The 13,256-nt window shown below is 52.2% G+C and overlaps 2 protein-coding genes across 2 annotated transcripts; both read left to right on the forward strand.

Annotated features, from left to right (window-relative positions):
- Positions 1-3,967: 3,967 nt before the first annotated feature.
- Positions 3,968-4,954, forward strand: NCLIV_011130 (30s ribosomal protein S16, related; the record flags this gene model as incomplete). Its single annotated transcript, XM_003880629.1, has 3 exons — positions 3,968-4,114; positions 4,375-4,602; positions 4,823-4,954. The coding sequence occupies 3 exons, from the start codon at positions 3,968-3,970 to the stop codon at positions 4,952-4,954; spliced, it is 507 nt and encodes a 168-aa protein (XP_003880678.1).
- Positions 4,955-8,315: 3,361 nt separating this feature from the next.
- Positions 8,316-12,878, forward strand: NCLIV_011140 (gl18351, related; the record flags this gene model as incomplete). The annotated part of the gene is made up of 10 exons (XM_003880630.1): positions 8,316-8,457; positions 8,876-9,050; positions 9,395-9,479; positions 9,593-9,823; positions 10,416-10,631; positions 10,821-10,928; positions 11,258-11,470; positions 11,574-11,684; positions 12,163-12,370; positions 12,757-12,878. The coding sequence occupies 10 exons, from the start codon at positions 8,316-8,318 to the stop codon at positions 12,876-12,878; spliced, it is 1,611 nt and encodes a 536-aa protein (XP_003880679.1).
- Positions 12,879-13,256: the final 378 nt, after the last annotated feature.

The following is a 13,256-nucleotide window of genomic DNA, read 5'->3' on the forward strand; positions in this document are numbered from 1 at the left end:
GCTTCGTCTTGGGAGCTTCAGAAAATGCGAGCAAGGGAGAGCTGAAACACGAAACAGGAACGTGTCTCGCGCACCGCCTCGTTGACTTGGATAATTCAGCGCCTTGCTGACGGCAGTTCCGTACATACAGCGTCCGAGAAACCGTGCAGACGCCTGAGAACACCAGGAAATTCAGCTTACCCCGTAAAACCACGATTTCTGTAGTTGCACCCACTCAGCTCCCCCTAGGGTTTAGTGTGCTGAAGGGACATTTTGTCTCGCGCAAATTGCACCGACGCCCGCACGCGCACGCATGCAACACCCCGAGATCCACGGCTACTCTCTGCCCCGAGACAGCAGCGCAGAGCAACGACGGTGCAGAACAGACACGTCACTCCTGTGGTTGGCACCCTCACGTGTTTTTTCTGCGTGCACTTTGCATGTGTTTTCGTTTACACGTTGTGAATGAGCAAGCGAGGTTCTGACGGAATGTCGGCAGGGCGCATAACCAGCGGATGCCGCAGCGCGTAACTGTCTACAGTGATGCACCTCGAGAGTTGACCCGTGGCGCACCTTGGCCGGAACACAGAAACGGTCTACCACCTCGAGATGAGAGTCCGGGCAGGCTACCGCCTCTAGGGGAGAAGTGGGCTGAGCGCGGAAGTGAATTCAAAAGAAAAACTTCTGGGGGGTTCCCAAGAATGAGAGACAAGAAGTTGCGTGTGGAGCCACCGAAAGACACGAGACACCACCAGACTTCTGACGTACCGAGAGCAGCCAAAGCAGCAAACCGAGGAGCGGGTTTTTTTCGGTTACTAGCATCACAGATCCTCCACATTGTTTCCTAGTATGGCCAGGGCTTTTGGAATTGTGCCCTCATCCAAGCGAAGAGAATGTGCGAAAAAGACAGTCAGACCAAAGTAGAAACGATGGCGTTGAGGTGGAGTACTGGCCCATGCAGCTTTCCGTTTCTCAACACAGAGACGCAGAATCACGCGATGCCACGTTCGTGGGAACAACAGACGGAGGAAAATGTGGGAGACCGAAATGGTGTCTGTCACCTTGGCAACAGGGAACGGACAGCCCGAGCCCGCACAGTTACCAGCTTCTCGAAAACGCTGGAAGCAGAACCTGAAGGGTGCGTGTTTCGCGTTTGTCAGGTGGCTGAGAGCCCCGCCCTCTGCAGATTCAGGCAGTTTTTCATTCGTGACACGCACACCAGTACGGGGGCGCAGTCTGGCTGCTTACACAACACCAGGGAGACCAGCGGGCAACGGGGGAACCTTGCTCATTGTCGACACCCGCAAAAAACAAATGCCTAGCCACGAGAATGTAAAACACCGTAGTGGCAGTGACGGTTTGTGAGGGCGGTTGTTTGTTTGAAGGGATGACACGACGTACATACGACGATTTGGTTCAGCGCTAATCCGCTGGCAAAAGTGTAGCAAAAGGGCGGCCTCCCGCCTGACAAGGGAAAGAAGACCTAAAGCGGGGGGACCAGCGAATGTTTGCCGAGCGGGACCCAAGAACTTACCCGCTTTTCGTCGACACGAGGGTGGATGTCAGGTCCCACGTTCGGAACCGGAGAAAGCTGTGTGGAGTCACCCTCACAGGTGAACGGTGGAAGCGCAGAGAATGGCGTACGGTGACGACACATACAGGCAAAGAAATATTTTCTTCGGGCGAGAGAAAAGGTAACGCAGGGAGCCCAAGAACTTTCGCATCATGGGGCCTGGTCAGCTGGTGAAATGGTAGTGAGGACCATGGCGGCTGCGGCAGTGGGCACCCCTCAAGGATTCTGGCTCTTTGCTGCAAATTTTCGTGGTCTACGGAGAACGACGAACGCTACGGCGCTAGAGCGTCTAAAATGATTTTGCTGTTCTTCTTTCGCCCGTACTCAGAAGATGATTACCTTTTTCACCAGTTCAATCGTTCTGGGAAACACTGTAGAAATGCAACGTGAAACGCATACATGCTCCCAGGGACGAAGCGACAATACACGGACAGGAAAAAGCCAAACTTTGATTCGAATGCAACCTTTCACCTACACGTTAAAAGCCGGAGGCTCCCCGACGAGCGAACGAGAAAACAGGTACTGAAACGGTCGCAGAGCTGTACCGGGTTTGCTGAAAACTGCATCCAACTCACAGAAAAGCAAAGACACGCATGGGCTGTTTTTTTGGACGATCGGCAGCTTGTGCTGGCCCGTCAACAAGAATGTATGCGGAAAATCCTGTTCGTTCGTGAAAAGAGATGAATGGCAAGAGAAACATCTAGGATCCGTGGATGCCCACACCTTGCGGTTGCCGTTCTCTCCTGAGCAGCTGCATGGATATGTGTATGGTATACAAACGAATTGATATGTGCGTGTACACTTTAACCTCCACGGAGAGTGCAGCGTCGTGCTCCACAAGCAACTTCCGGCCGTGAAATGTTATTCGTGAAAAACCAGCAAGTTGAACGGCTCATTCTCAAAAGCACAGCACCCAGTTGATTTCCTGTCCTCGAGCCTCAAAAAGTGAATCTTGTAGCCAAGCACACATGTCGTGTAGGATGTTGGAGTCATCTAACGGCTGGGATCGCTTTTCAGCTATGTGTGTCAGAGAGGAATTTTCTTGTTTGCTTGTCCCTTGTTGAAGAGGTGTGCAGCGATAAGCGCACCGTCACTTTTCTGTCATTTCTCCTTCATCGAGGTGCAGTCGAGAGGCCAGTGCACTCAGCTCCGGGGAACCAGGACTACCAGGAAGCTCTGTTTCCGGCTTCCGTCTGCATATCTCAAGTGCAGGAATTCCCAGTGTCTACTTCGCAGAACGCAGCAACTCAGTGGTTCATCTCTTTGTTTTCCTTCTTGGGGGTACACACTTGCAACAATGAAGAAGTCCCTGGTCGGGGGCACAAGCGGCGCGCGAGAGTCAAGCGCTGAAGCTTCTCGTTCTGCCCTCCGGCACCCCTGTGTCCTCCTGGCCTCTCTGCTGTGGTTCTAAAATCCTTTCTCGCAAGTGGCCAGGCAGACACAAAGGTGTTTCTTCCAAGCAGACAAACGTCTGCTGCTCCGTGGTTCATCCAGAGGGCGACGAGTGTCCTGTCCTCCGCCTTCCCGTTCGCCGCTGATTTAGGCAAGTGGATCACCAAAAGGACCCGCTGCAGCATCTCCACGCAACCTTTCGTTTCACTGAAACGTCTACGCGCTTGCGAGGTCTTGCGAAGACGACACACACTCGCAAGATACGAAGCGAGAGCCGTGCAGGCTTGTTTCACAGCTGTTCAGTCCTTCAACCCGCCTCTTCAGCTCGAGAGGTCCTCGGGACTTGTTCACCGTCCACGCAATGTTCTACGGCGGAGCAAGTTTGCTCTCTTACCGCGATTCCATCCGAGTGTCTCGTCTCCGGAAATCGGAGTTTTGTGTAGACAAAAAAGACGGCTCGTTTCCGTTGCGTTGCCTTGTGGACGCCTGTCGCTGCTCTAGCCTCAAAAAAGCCCAGCAGTGCGCATGCAGTCGATCTTTTTCCTCTCGAGCAGAATCGTTGCCGCAAAAACGGCTCTCTATAGAAACTCCCTGCCAATCTCTCAGACGCTCCACCTTCTGTCCACTTTTCGCGTTTTCGTGTGTTCCGTCCAGCTCCTGCGGCGTTTCGGAGCTTTCAACTGCTGGCGGCTGTTCCGTCTCCCTCCGGCCGTAGCCGACCACCGCGCTCGTCATTTCTTGCGCTTGCAGTACTTGCTTTTCCACGTGTTGTGTCGGATAATCTTGTTTCTCGCTTTTCCCCTGTGCTTGTCGGTCGGCAACATCTCTCGATGTGTTCCATGCCTTTCTTGCCATCCACCTGGTGAGTCTGCTGAGGGTGTGTGTCTCCTCTCGTTCTCTCTGTCTTTTGCTCCGAGACCGTCTCGCTCTCTCTTGCTCTTTTTTCTGTTTCCTCTGCTTCCCAGTCTGCGTTCTCTTCTTCCGGGTTTTTGTCGACTCTCTTGGGTGCTTTTCTGTTGCAAGATGGTCAGGCACATGTTTCTTCCCTTCTACTCGAAGGAGCGCGGCCCCCCGCGCATTCGGATGCAAGTCATGGGCGTGAAAGGGAAACGGTTTTACAAGATCGTTGCAGCCAACCAGCGAGACCCTCGAGACGGGAAGCACATGGAGGTAATGCGTCTTCTCGCCTTCGCCGTTGCTATCCTTTTGATCTCTCTCCTCTCCATTTTGCCCCTCTCTCGTCACCGCATCTGTATCCCAGCCTTCTCCTGCGTTGCGTGCTCTCTTCTTCTCCCTCTATTCCTGTTTTCCCCTTTGCGCCACCCACTGGTGTGCGAGTTTCTGGCTGCCGTTCTTCTCGCGTTTCCCGTTCCTTGCCGGTCCATGCGACTCTCCAGACCGCTTTTTTTCTCGCTTTCTTACCGTTGTAGGTTCTTGGGAGCTACGTCCCCTGCACGCCTTCGGGTGTTGAAGAGCTCCGCCTGCGCTTCTCGAGAATCAAATTCTGGTTGGCGGCCGGCGCCGCCTTCAACCCCAAGATGGCGAACCTGCTGGGAAATGCGGGACTCGTACCGGTGCCTCCGCCGATGTTTGGCTGGCGCGCAAAGGCCAGATACACGCTCCTCGAGAGCGTGATGCAAAAGCAAGAAAAACTGCGGGTAGGCAACGGAACAGAAACGGCTTAGAGACCTTCACTCGCGCGGTGGGCTGCTTTCCGTTGCAGGCTTCCTGGCAAGGCTCACCAGAGTTCGTAAACGTGTCCCCTCTCCTTTTCTCGTGGACAGTGTCTCTGCTCCGTCTTGATTCGTGGGAAAAGCACATGGGATGCGGATTTTTGTCGATTTCCTCGTCGCGTTTGTTGTTCTTTTCTTTTCCCAGGAAAGGCAACTGCGCGAGTATTTCAAAACCGCGGAGCCCGTGGTGTACAGACCTGCTTCGGCTTCGGAGGACGAAGAAGCAGAGGGAGAAGGTGAACAAAAGGAAGAACGAGTCCGCCGGATTCTGCGGTAGAGCGCTCGAATGCGGCTGTCGCTTTCCAAAGGTTTCCCTTCTTCTGGTCTATGTCTCTTTATCTCTCGTCCTGTCAAGCTTTCTGTCAATTTTTCCCCATTTCTGGCAGGTTTTTTCTCGCCCTTTCTCCCTCACTGTCTCTCTGTCTTGCTCTTTCACGAAGTCGAGCACCCCTCGTGCGCTTCAACAGTTGGCGTTTTTTTTCTTTAGAGCCCGTTTTTCGTTTGCTGTTTTCCTGGGGCCTTTTTCGAGCGTCTCCTGCAAAAGACCGCGGGGCATTCCCCGGCAGGGACTGACAGAGGAAGCAGCGAGGCAAGAAAGCACTCCAGGCGCATTCCCCCCTTGGTTCCTCACCACGGAAAATCTCGAAAGTCGCACTGTTCAGAATATCAAAGCCATTCACCAGGAGATGTGTGTGCATCTCTTTAAATCTGCAACAGCAACGAGTCACAATATATATATATATATATATATATATAATATTTATATGTTCATGTGTATAGGGCGCCCATGGTCTACTGATAGAGGCATTTACACACATATTTATGAGATATGTCTCTATATTCCTGAACTAGCGATGTGAATGTGCGCGCAAAAAAGTAAACATGCGTATGACTACGTCTTTGGACCTGGTCTTATTGATGGCGAGACCCATTTGCCAGAGGTCTCAGTTCCACCAAACGTCTCCGGTTTCGCGGCAGCTTATTGGGCCACGAACTGCGCACAGCACTCTCGCGTTGTCCAGAGATCCCGGCAGAAAAAACAGATTTTGGCGACGCCGCTGAACGGGGGGATGTGCATGGACTCACGCCCATATTTTACGTCGCACGTGCTACCGCTCTTTTCGGAAAATGGGGTCACACCTTTCGAAGGACCACACAACTGCGGAGGGAAGTGTAGACCCGTATATAAGCCGAAGCGCTCGGACGCCAAGAAGCTACAGGCGTTTTCGGACGTGAACTCATTCTCGGCGAGTCCTGAGTGTGTGTGCGGTTTCCGTCGGCGTTTCGCCCGCAAGGATTGGGGGGGGGGGGGGGGGGGGGCGTTGATCTGAGACGATTCCCTCCGAAAATATCAGAACACAGGCTTTTGCTGCCTTAGCTCATTCAGTGTACGTCCTTGAGCTGCAGAGCGACGGAATAGGTAATGTCATTGGCGCGTGTTGTAACTCATGGCCACAGAGGAAGAGAAGGACACGAGTGATGTAGACGGGCGAATTCTGCGAACGCGGAGCAGCAAGGTGGACGGTGTGTTGAAGTTGACCGAGTGCAGAGAAAGCGCACGGAGAAACTCGCACGGAAACGACGCAGGATGGCTCAGCTCGGGCGCTACAGTCGGGGTGTCGCTCAGCCCGGCCCCCTTTCCAAGAAAATCCATTGTCCTCAAAACCGCGTTCAATCCGCGCCTCGAGACGGAGAGGTACACCCACGTACAAATTAGCGCTGCAGAAACGTAGATATGACTCCATATGCGCTTTTGTATGCATGCGGTAAAATCACTACGAGTGTTTTTATACAAGCACAGGCAAAGCGTGTATGCAAACGATAACGGGCGTCTGGATACATCGTCGGTTCACGGGAGCGAAGACAGCAAGCTGGCTTTTGTCTTCCCAGTCCTCTCTCGCTCCTCCCTTTTCCTGTCAAGCATTTGGGCACGGCAGAGAGTTTAAGGGCATTAATTTCCAGGAATCGCCTCTTCCTCTGGAGAGGAAAACGACGGAAGAACAGGGGAAGGTTATACGCCGACGCGAGGTGCCGGTACACTCCGCCGGTAGGGCATCCAGATCGTCGCATCTAGATACATGGGGTTCTAGAAATTCGAGGTGAAAGAAGTCTACCTTACCTCTTAGGGTTACTCTGTACAAGCCTTATCGCTGTTTCACATGAAAGAGACGCTCCGCGAGACTCACAAGAAATTCGGTACTTCACACCCGGCATCAGCAATGTAGGACCTACGAAGATAGCTACTCTTATTTATACATATCCATAAACATATCTATACACGTGCACCTTTATGGGCATATGCATGCTTACATTCTTTTATTCGCATAGTTGTATACATACACATGCAGATATCGATGTTACACCGGTATATATATGTGTAGCTGTAGTGCGCGGATCTGCGGGGGAGGAAGCGGGGTTCCGACACAAGAGCATAGGAGGTGTGGCGTGTGTGAGAGAAAGACACGCATACAGTGGCGAAAAAGAGCTCGTGGAAAACGAAATTCGTGTGCTGCCAGAGAGGAGGTGATGGTGAGAGTGGACGACCGGGAAAAGACTCAGGACTGAGAGGGGAAGGCCAAAGGGACGAGTTCGATGCCCCTGTGTCTTCTCTGCTAGATACGATTTTTCTCCATTCTGCACACGTTCAAAGGAAGAACGAGAATTTAAAGCACCCATAGAAGGGACGCACGCGCAACAGAGAGGAGAGAACGCGGGCACGAGAGAGAGAGAAAGCGGAGAGACATGTTGAGGGCGCATGCAGTCGAGTGTGCTGTGAGCAAAAAGTCAAGGTGGGCGGGAGAGGCTTGATTTCTGGGGGATGCGTCTTGCGCAGCATGCCTGAGAGGTGCGTAAGAAAAGTCTCGTTTTTCCGTTTTTTCACTTTCTCCATTTTCCTGTAGCCTTCCCGCGCGTGTGTTTGGAAAGGCGTGTTACGAACTGGCTCTCTGTCTTCCTCTCCAACCGGTTTTGTCGTGCTCTGCCCCTCCTGCCGTTACCACTCGAAACGCAAACGAGGTAAGAATTCCGCAGGTGTCGATACACCTGAGGACACACGCGCCGGCCTCTTCAGGCTCGAGATAAAAATCCCCCTCTCGCTGCCAGGAGGTCTCTGCGTGCCTGCAGAAATAGGGGCTTTCTGGGAAGCAGAGACCAGGCCGGCTGCCACACCCTCCACACCGGGAGGGCCGAACGCCGCTCAAGAGTACATCGAAAAAACAGCAGGGAGAAAACTGGGAAGTCCGTGTATACCTTGGAAACTGCATTTCGTTCTCTCTTCTGATTGACTGTCCGTGCAGGCCGCCTTCAGAGACACCGGACTCTCGCCTTTTTTTCGATCTCACCGTCTTTCCGTCCCTCTCTTTGGTCCCCCGCGTCGCTCCTCTCGTCCCCTCTCTTTTCAAGCGTTCTTTCCTTTTCTCCCAGTTGAGCCTCTGCGTCCTCGCCCAGTCTGCGTAGTTCCCGTCCTCTCGACTGCCAGACTCTGTCCCGTCTTCGTGTCTTCTTTCTCCCCTCGGTCTGTGCTTCGCTCTCCGTTCTTCGGGGGGTTTCCACCGGGGAGCTGCCTCGGGTTGCCTAGAGACAAAACGGTGTAGGCTGTCAACCTGCTCTCCACCTGTGTGCTCCGGTGTACGTACACCATGGTGTCGATCGTCAACGCCAAGGCGGACGTCCTTCGTTCGGCGGCTGCTTTAGCAGCGAACTGCAACGCTGCGAAGGGTCTGCAGGAAGTCGTCAAAACCAACTTCGGGCCTCATGGCACTCTCAAGATGCTCGTCGGCGGTGAGAAGTTGTTTCCCAGTTTCCATACGCACCTCATGCAGAAATAGGCGCGTGCGGAATTCTCCACACGACCTCCAGGCCTGGATCTATCCCTGGAGAACCCAGACGCGCGTTTGTCATGTGGCTGTGTATATATCCGAGGAAGGCGATACAGAGATGTGCCCCGATGTGGCCTGCATGCGTGCTGTCATCTTTCGAGCGCGTGTCAGCTTTTTTTGCTGAGATGTGCGCGTTCTTCCGGCGAGAAACAAGGCGCTCTCGGTTAGACCCGGTGGTGAATGGTCCCCTGCACACGTCATGCGGGCGATGGTGTGTGGCTCTTAAAGCCTCCCCATCTGTTTGAAACGCCTTTCCTGGAGGAACTGCGCGAGTCGCTGTCGATTTGTGGAAACAGTGGAACTGTGCGTTTTCTTTGCAGGCGCCGGACAGATCAAGATAACGAAGGACGGATGCGTGCTCCTGCACGAAATGCAGATCCAACACCCGACAGCGTCGATGATTGCGAGAGCTGCCACTGCCCAAGACGAAAGCACTGGAGATGGGACGACCAGCAGCGTCCTTCTCATTGGCGAAATCCTCAGACAATCCGAAAGGTAAAAGGTGTTTCCGCACAGAGATAGACGCAGAGAGCGCTGTGACCTTCACACACTCGCGTCGAGAACCACATCGCATCTGTAGAGATGCATGGCGGATGACATCGAGAGAACACGAGCAGTCGAAGCTCGGCTGTGCTCGTTCCTTACAGGCACGTAGTTTACACACGTATGTATATATGCGTATACATACAAACGTATATACACACTTCTGTGTGTAGATACTGCAGAAAGGGATGCCTTTTTTCACCCTTTTTGCATGGTGTCTTTGTTTCGACAACTGCTGCGTTCTCTCAAAAGTGCTGTTGAACCGTTTTCGAATTCCGGGTGTCTCCATTTCTCAGACTCGTCTTCGAAGGCGTGCACCCGCGACTGCTCTGCAAGGGCTTCGACAAGGCGCGGTCCAAGTGTCTCGAAGTTCTCGACCAAGTAAGCCTCGGAGACTCGTCTGCATACCAGACGCGCAGCGGTGCGGCACTCTCGTTCTCGCTTGCACAAAGTGCAAATCGGGGTGTTTTTTTGACGTGCATGCGGGCTTGCAGCTGAAAGTTCCCGTCCCGTTCTCGCCGCTGCCCGACCGGGAACTCTTGCACAGCGTCGCGCGGACTTCTCTGCGAACGAAACTGACGGCTGGCTTGGCGGAAAAACTGACGCCTGACGTAGTGGACGCTGTTTGTCTCATCGCGAAGCCTGACGAGTCTCCCCTGGACCTATTCATGATCGAAATTCTCCACATGCGCCGCGGCCTCGCGAGCGAGACGAAACTCATCAAGGTGAGAGACGCGCCGAGACTTCAAATCTCCAGATACCTCGCCTCCCGAGCACCAGAGATGCTTGGTGCAGTCTGTCTGGTGGTTTTCCGACTCTCTCCACGAGGCGAAAAATCGCCTAGGCACGTCGATAGTCTCGATAATGCATATATATGTATATATATATATATATACATATACATATATATACATATTGATTGTATATGTATATGTACGTAGATAGATATATGTGTGCGTATGGATTATTTTAGTAAAGATGTACATGGATCCGTGTGCGTGTTTGCGTCTCGATGTGAAAGTGTCCAAGTGCCGGAACGGTTGATGTTGCTTTCGTGTGTGTCTTGCCCAACTGCATGTGCCCATTAAATGTATGTGTGTCGATCGGCGGCCTTCTTTCTGTGCGCTTCATTCTCTTTCAAAGACATCTCGTCTTTTCTCGATATCTCCCCCTGCTTCTGTCGAAATTTATATACAGCTAGCATGCGCACACACAGGTGTACCTGTGTACAGACAATATACATTTGTGAATAGAGATGCGAGGAGAAAAGGAGAGGCAGACACAGGCGTGCGTTTCGGTGCGTCTTCGCTTTTTCAGGGTATGGTGATGGATCACGGCGCTCGACACCCGGACATGCCGACGAGCCTGAAGAAGTGCTACATTCTCACATGCAATGTCTCTCTCGAGTACGAGAAGTCGGAAGTGAACTCGGGATTCTTTTACTCCTCGGCAGAGGAACGGGAGAAGATGGTTGAGGCCGAGAGAAGATTCACAGACGAGAAAGTCAAGAAAATCATCGAACTCAAGCGAAAGGTAAACCTCTTGTCACGGATGAGACTTTTCGCTCCATCTCCTTTCTCCCGTCTTTTTCCAGTTCTTTTCTCTCGCTTCTCCTTCCTCGCTCGTGTCTCTGGACGCTCTTCTGACGGCGCATCGTGCCGCGGCTGTCTCCAGCGGGCGTACCCTGGGTGTGCCTCTGGCCTTTTTTCTTTCTTTTCGTAGGTTTGCACGCCAGAGAACGGCCGAACGTTCGTCGTCTTGAACCAGAAAGGCATCGATCCACCTTCCCTGGACCTCTTCGCAAAGGATGGCATCCTCGCGCTTCGCAGGGTAGGACTCGCCTCTCTCGTTCGTCCAGCTTTTCTTTACGCTTTCACCCTCAGTTCACGCGCCTCTCTTTGCGTGGAGGGCCGTTCCGCTCTTCCTGGTAGTTTTCTGCCCTGCGTCCTTCGCCTATTTGTTGTGCGGGCTCGTCGGGCTCTCTGTTCATCTCTCTTCTCCCTCTCTGTCTCGTTCCAGGATCGTGCATCTTTTCTCTTTCTCTCCCGCGTTCTCTGCGTGTTGCTCCGCTCACGCCCTGTTCTTTTCGATTGCGAGACGCGCAGAAACCCTGTCTCACCTGCCTCTCGGGTTCTCTTCCGATTTTCTTGCTTTTTCAGGTGAAAAGACGCAACATGGAGAGACTGTCTCTCTGCTGCGGAGGCAATCCAGTGAACAGCGTGGACGATTTGACGGAAGACGACCTCGGCTATGCAGAGCACGTCTACGAACAGACTCTCGGAGAAGAAAAATACACATTTGTCGATGGAGTGAAGAATCCCCAGTCCTGCTGCATTCTCATCAAGGGACCGAACGATCACACCATTGCACAGGTGCGATAACAGAAACGCGGATTCTCTCTGCGTGCAAAAGCGCTCTTCATTTCCAGTAGTTCCGTTCATTATGCAAACTCCTTTGTATTTTGACCCTTTTCAGATCAAGGATGCACTCAGAGACGGCCTCCGAGCGGTGAAGAATGTTTTCGACGATCGCGCCGTCGTTCCGGGTGCCGGGGCGTACGAGATTGCTGCCTTCTCCGCCCTGCAGGTGAGACAAAAAGTCGCAAAATCCCTGGTGAACAGAGAAAGCAGGAAAACGCGAAACGAACGAACGCGCGCGCGGCGGGGGGGGGGGGGGGTTGGGGGGGGGCGGAGCGGTGTGTCTGTACACCTCGCTGCAAGAGACGGAAAGTTTGCACAGCGGGAATACGAGAAGGAACATGTGACAAGGCGCGGGGAAGGCTTTCTCAAAACGGAAAGAGCGAGAGGCAGTTTCGGCGTGAGCTCTCCTCGTCTGCCTTTCGGGCAGTCGGAAGCGCCGATCGAGCTCGTCGCGTTCTAAACCTCCGTTTTTTCGCGTCTTTTTTTCAGGCAGTTTCATCTCCTTTATGGGAGGACTGTTTGACGAATCTTTCTGCGTGTCGCACCGCGTTTTCACGTTGCCGCCGCGGGGTTTCTGTCCTGTGCGCTGGTCTTGCGCCTTCTTTCTGAATGTTTTGTTTGTGAGAGGCGGTCTTGTTTTTTAGGATTACAAGAAGGAAGTTCCGGGAAAAGAGAAGCTGGCTATCGAAGCCTTTGCGCAGGCGATGTTGTCCATACCCAAGACGCTGGCAGAGAACAGCGGCATCGACGCGCAGGAATCCGTTTTGTCTCTGATCGACGAATACGAGAAGAAGAGACAACCGTTGGGTCTCAACCTTACCACTGGCGAGGCTCTCTCGCCCTCTGTCGAAGGTGAGAGAATTTCTCCACGCCTGGGACAGAAGTTCAAATCCAAGAAGCGACGAAATGCACACAAAGACACCCTGTATGATTATTTATATATGTTAAGGGACAATTGCAGATGTGTATACACCTATAGACATCTGTATTTATGTGTATGTGCCTATGTGCAGGCGGGTAGATATGGAAGTATTTACATATATATACATATATATGTATATATATATATATATATATATATATATATATAATGTATGTATATATATGTATATATTATGTGTGTATATGTATATGTGTATTATGCGTAAGAAGCTGGTTACATGTATAGGGGTGTTGTTGGGGAGTCGTCTTGGTCGTGGCTGATTAATATGCGAGGTTTCTGTCCTTTTTCTTTTCAGGAATTTGGGATAACTACCTGGTGAAGAAGCAAATGCTTTCGATCGCTCCGACTCTGGCGCAGCAGTTGCTGCTGGTCGACGAAGTGCTGAAGGCTGGGAAGTCCATGTCTCGTGGCGCGTGAAAAGAATCCATTTTTGTCCGAAGACTGTCAAGTTTTCAGCCAAAAAGGCTCTCAAGTTCTCAACCAAAACGACTTTCTTGGCTTCTCTCCTCCACGTGATTCAGCTGCATCGACAATCCCCTGGGGACGCCAACCGACACGCAAATACTTTTTTATTCAAACGCATGCACTTTGATACGTGAAACGTGATGCACATATATATGTGTATACACACATGTGTATATATGTATGTATATGTGAACATGTATATGACTGATATATAAAGATATAATTCTGTATTTGTAGGTGCGGTTGTCTGGTCCCGATGGAACTGTCAAGGACGCAAACTGTTTTTCGTATTTCGCTCTCTGCTGCGTGCGTTTCGACGTACACTCCTCG

This window comes from Neospora caninum, chromosome IV, assembly GCF_000208865.1.
Source record: "Neospora caninum Liverpool complete genome, chromosome IV".
NCBI lineage: Eukaryota > Apicomplexa > Conoidasida > Eucoccidiorida > Sarcocystidae > Neospora > Neospora caninum.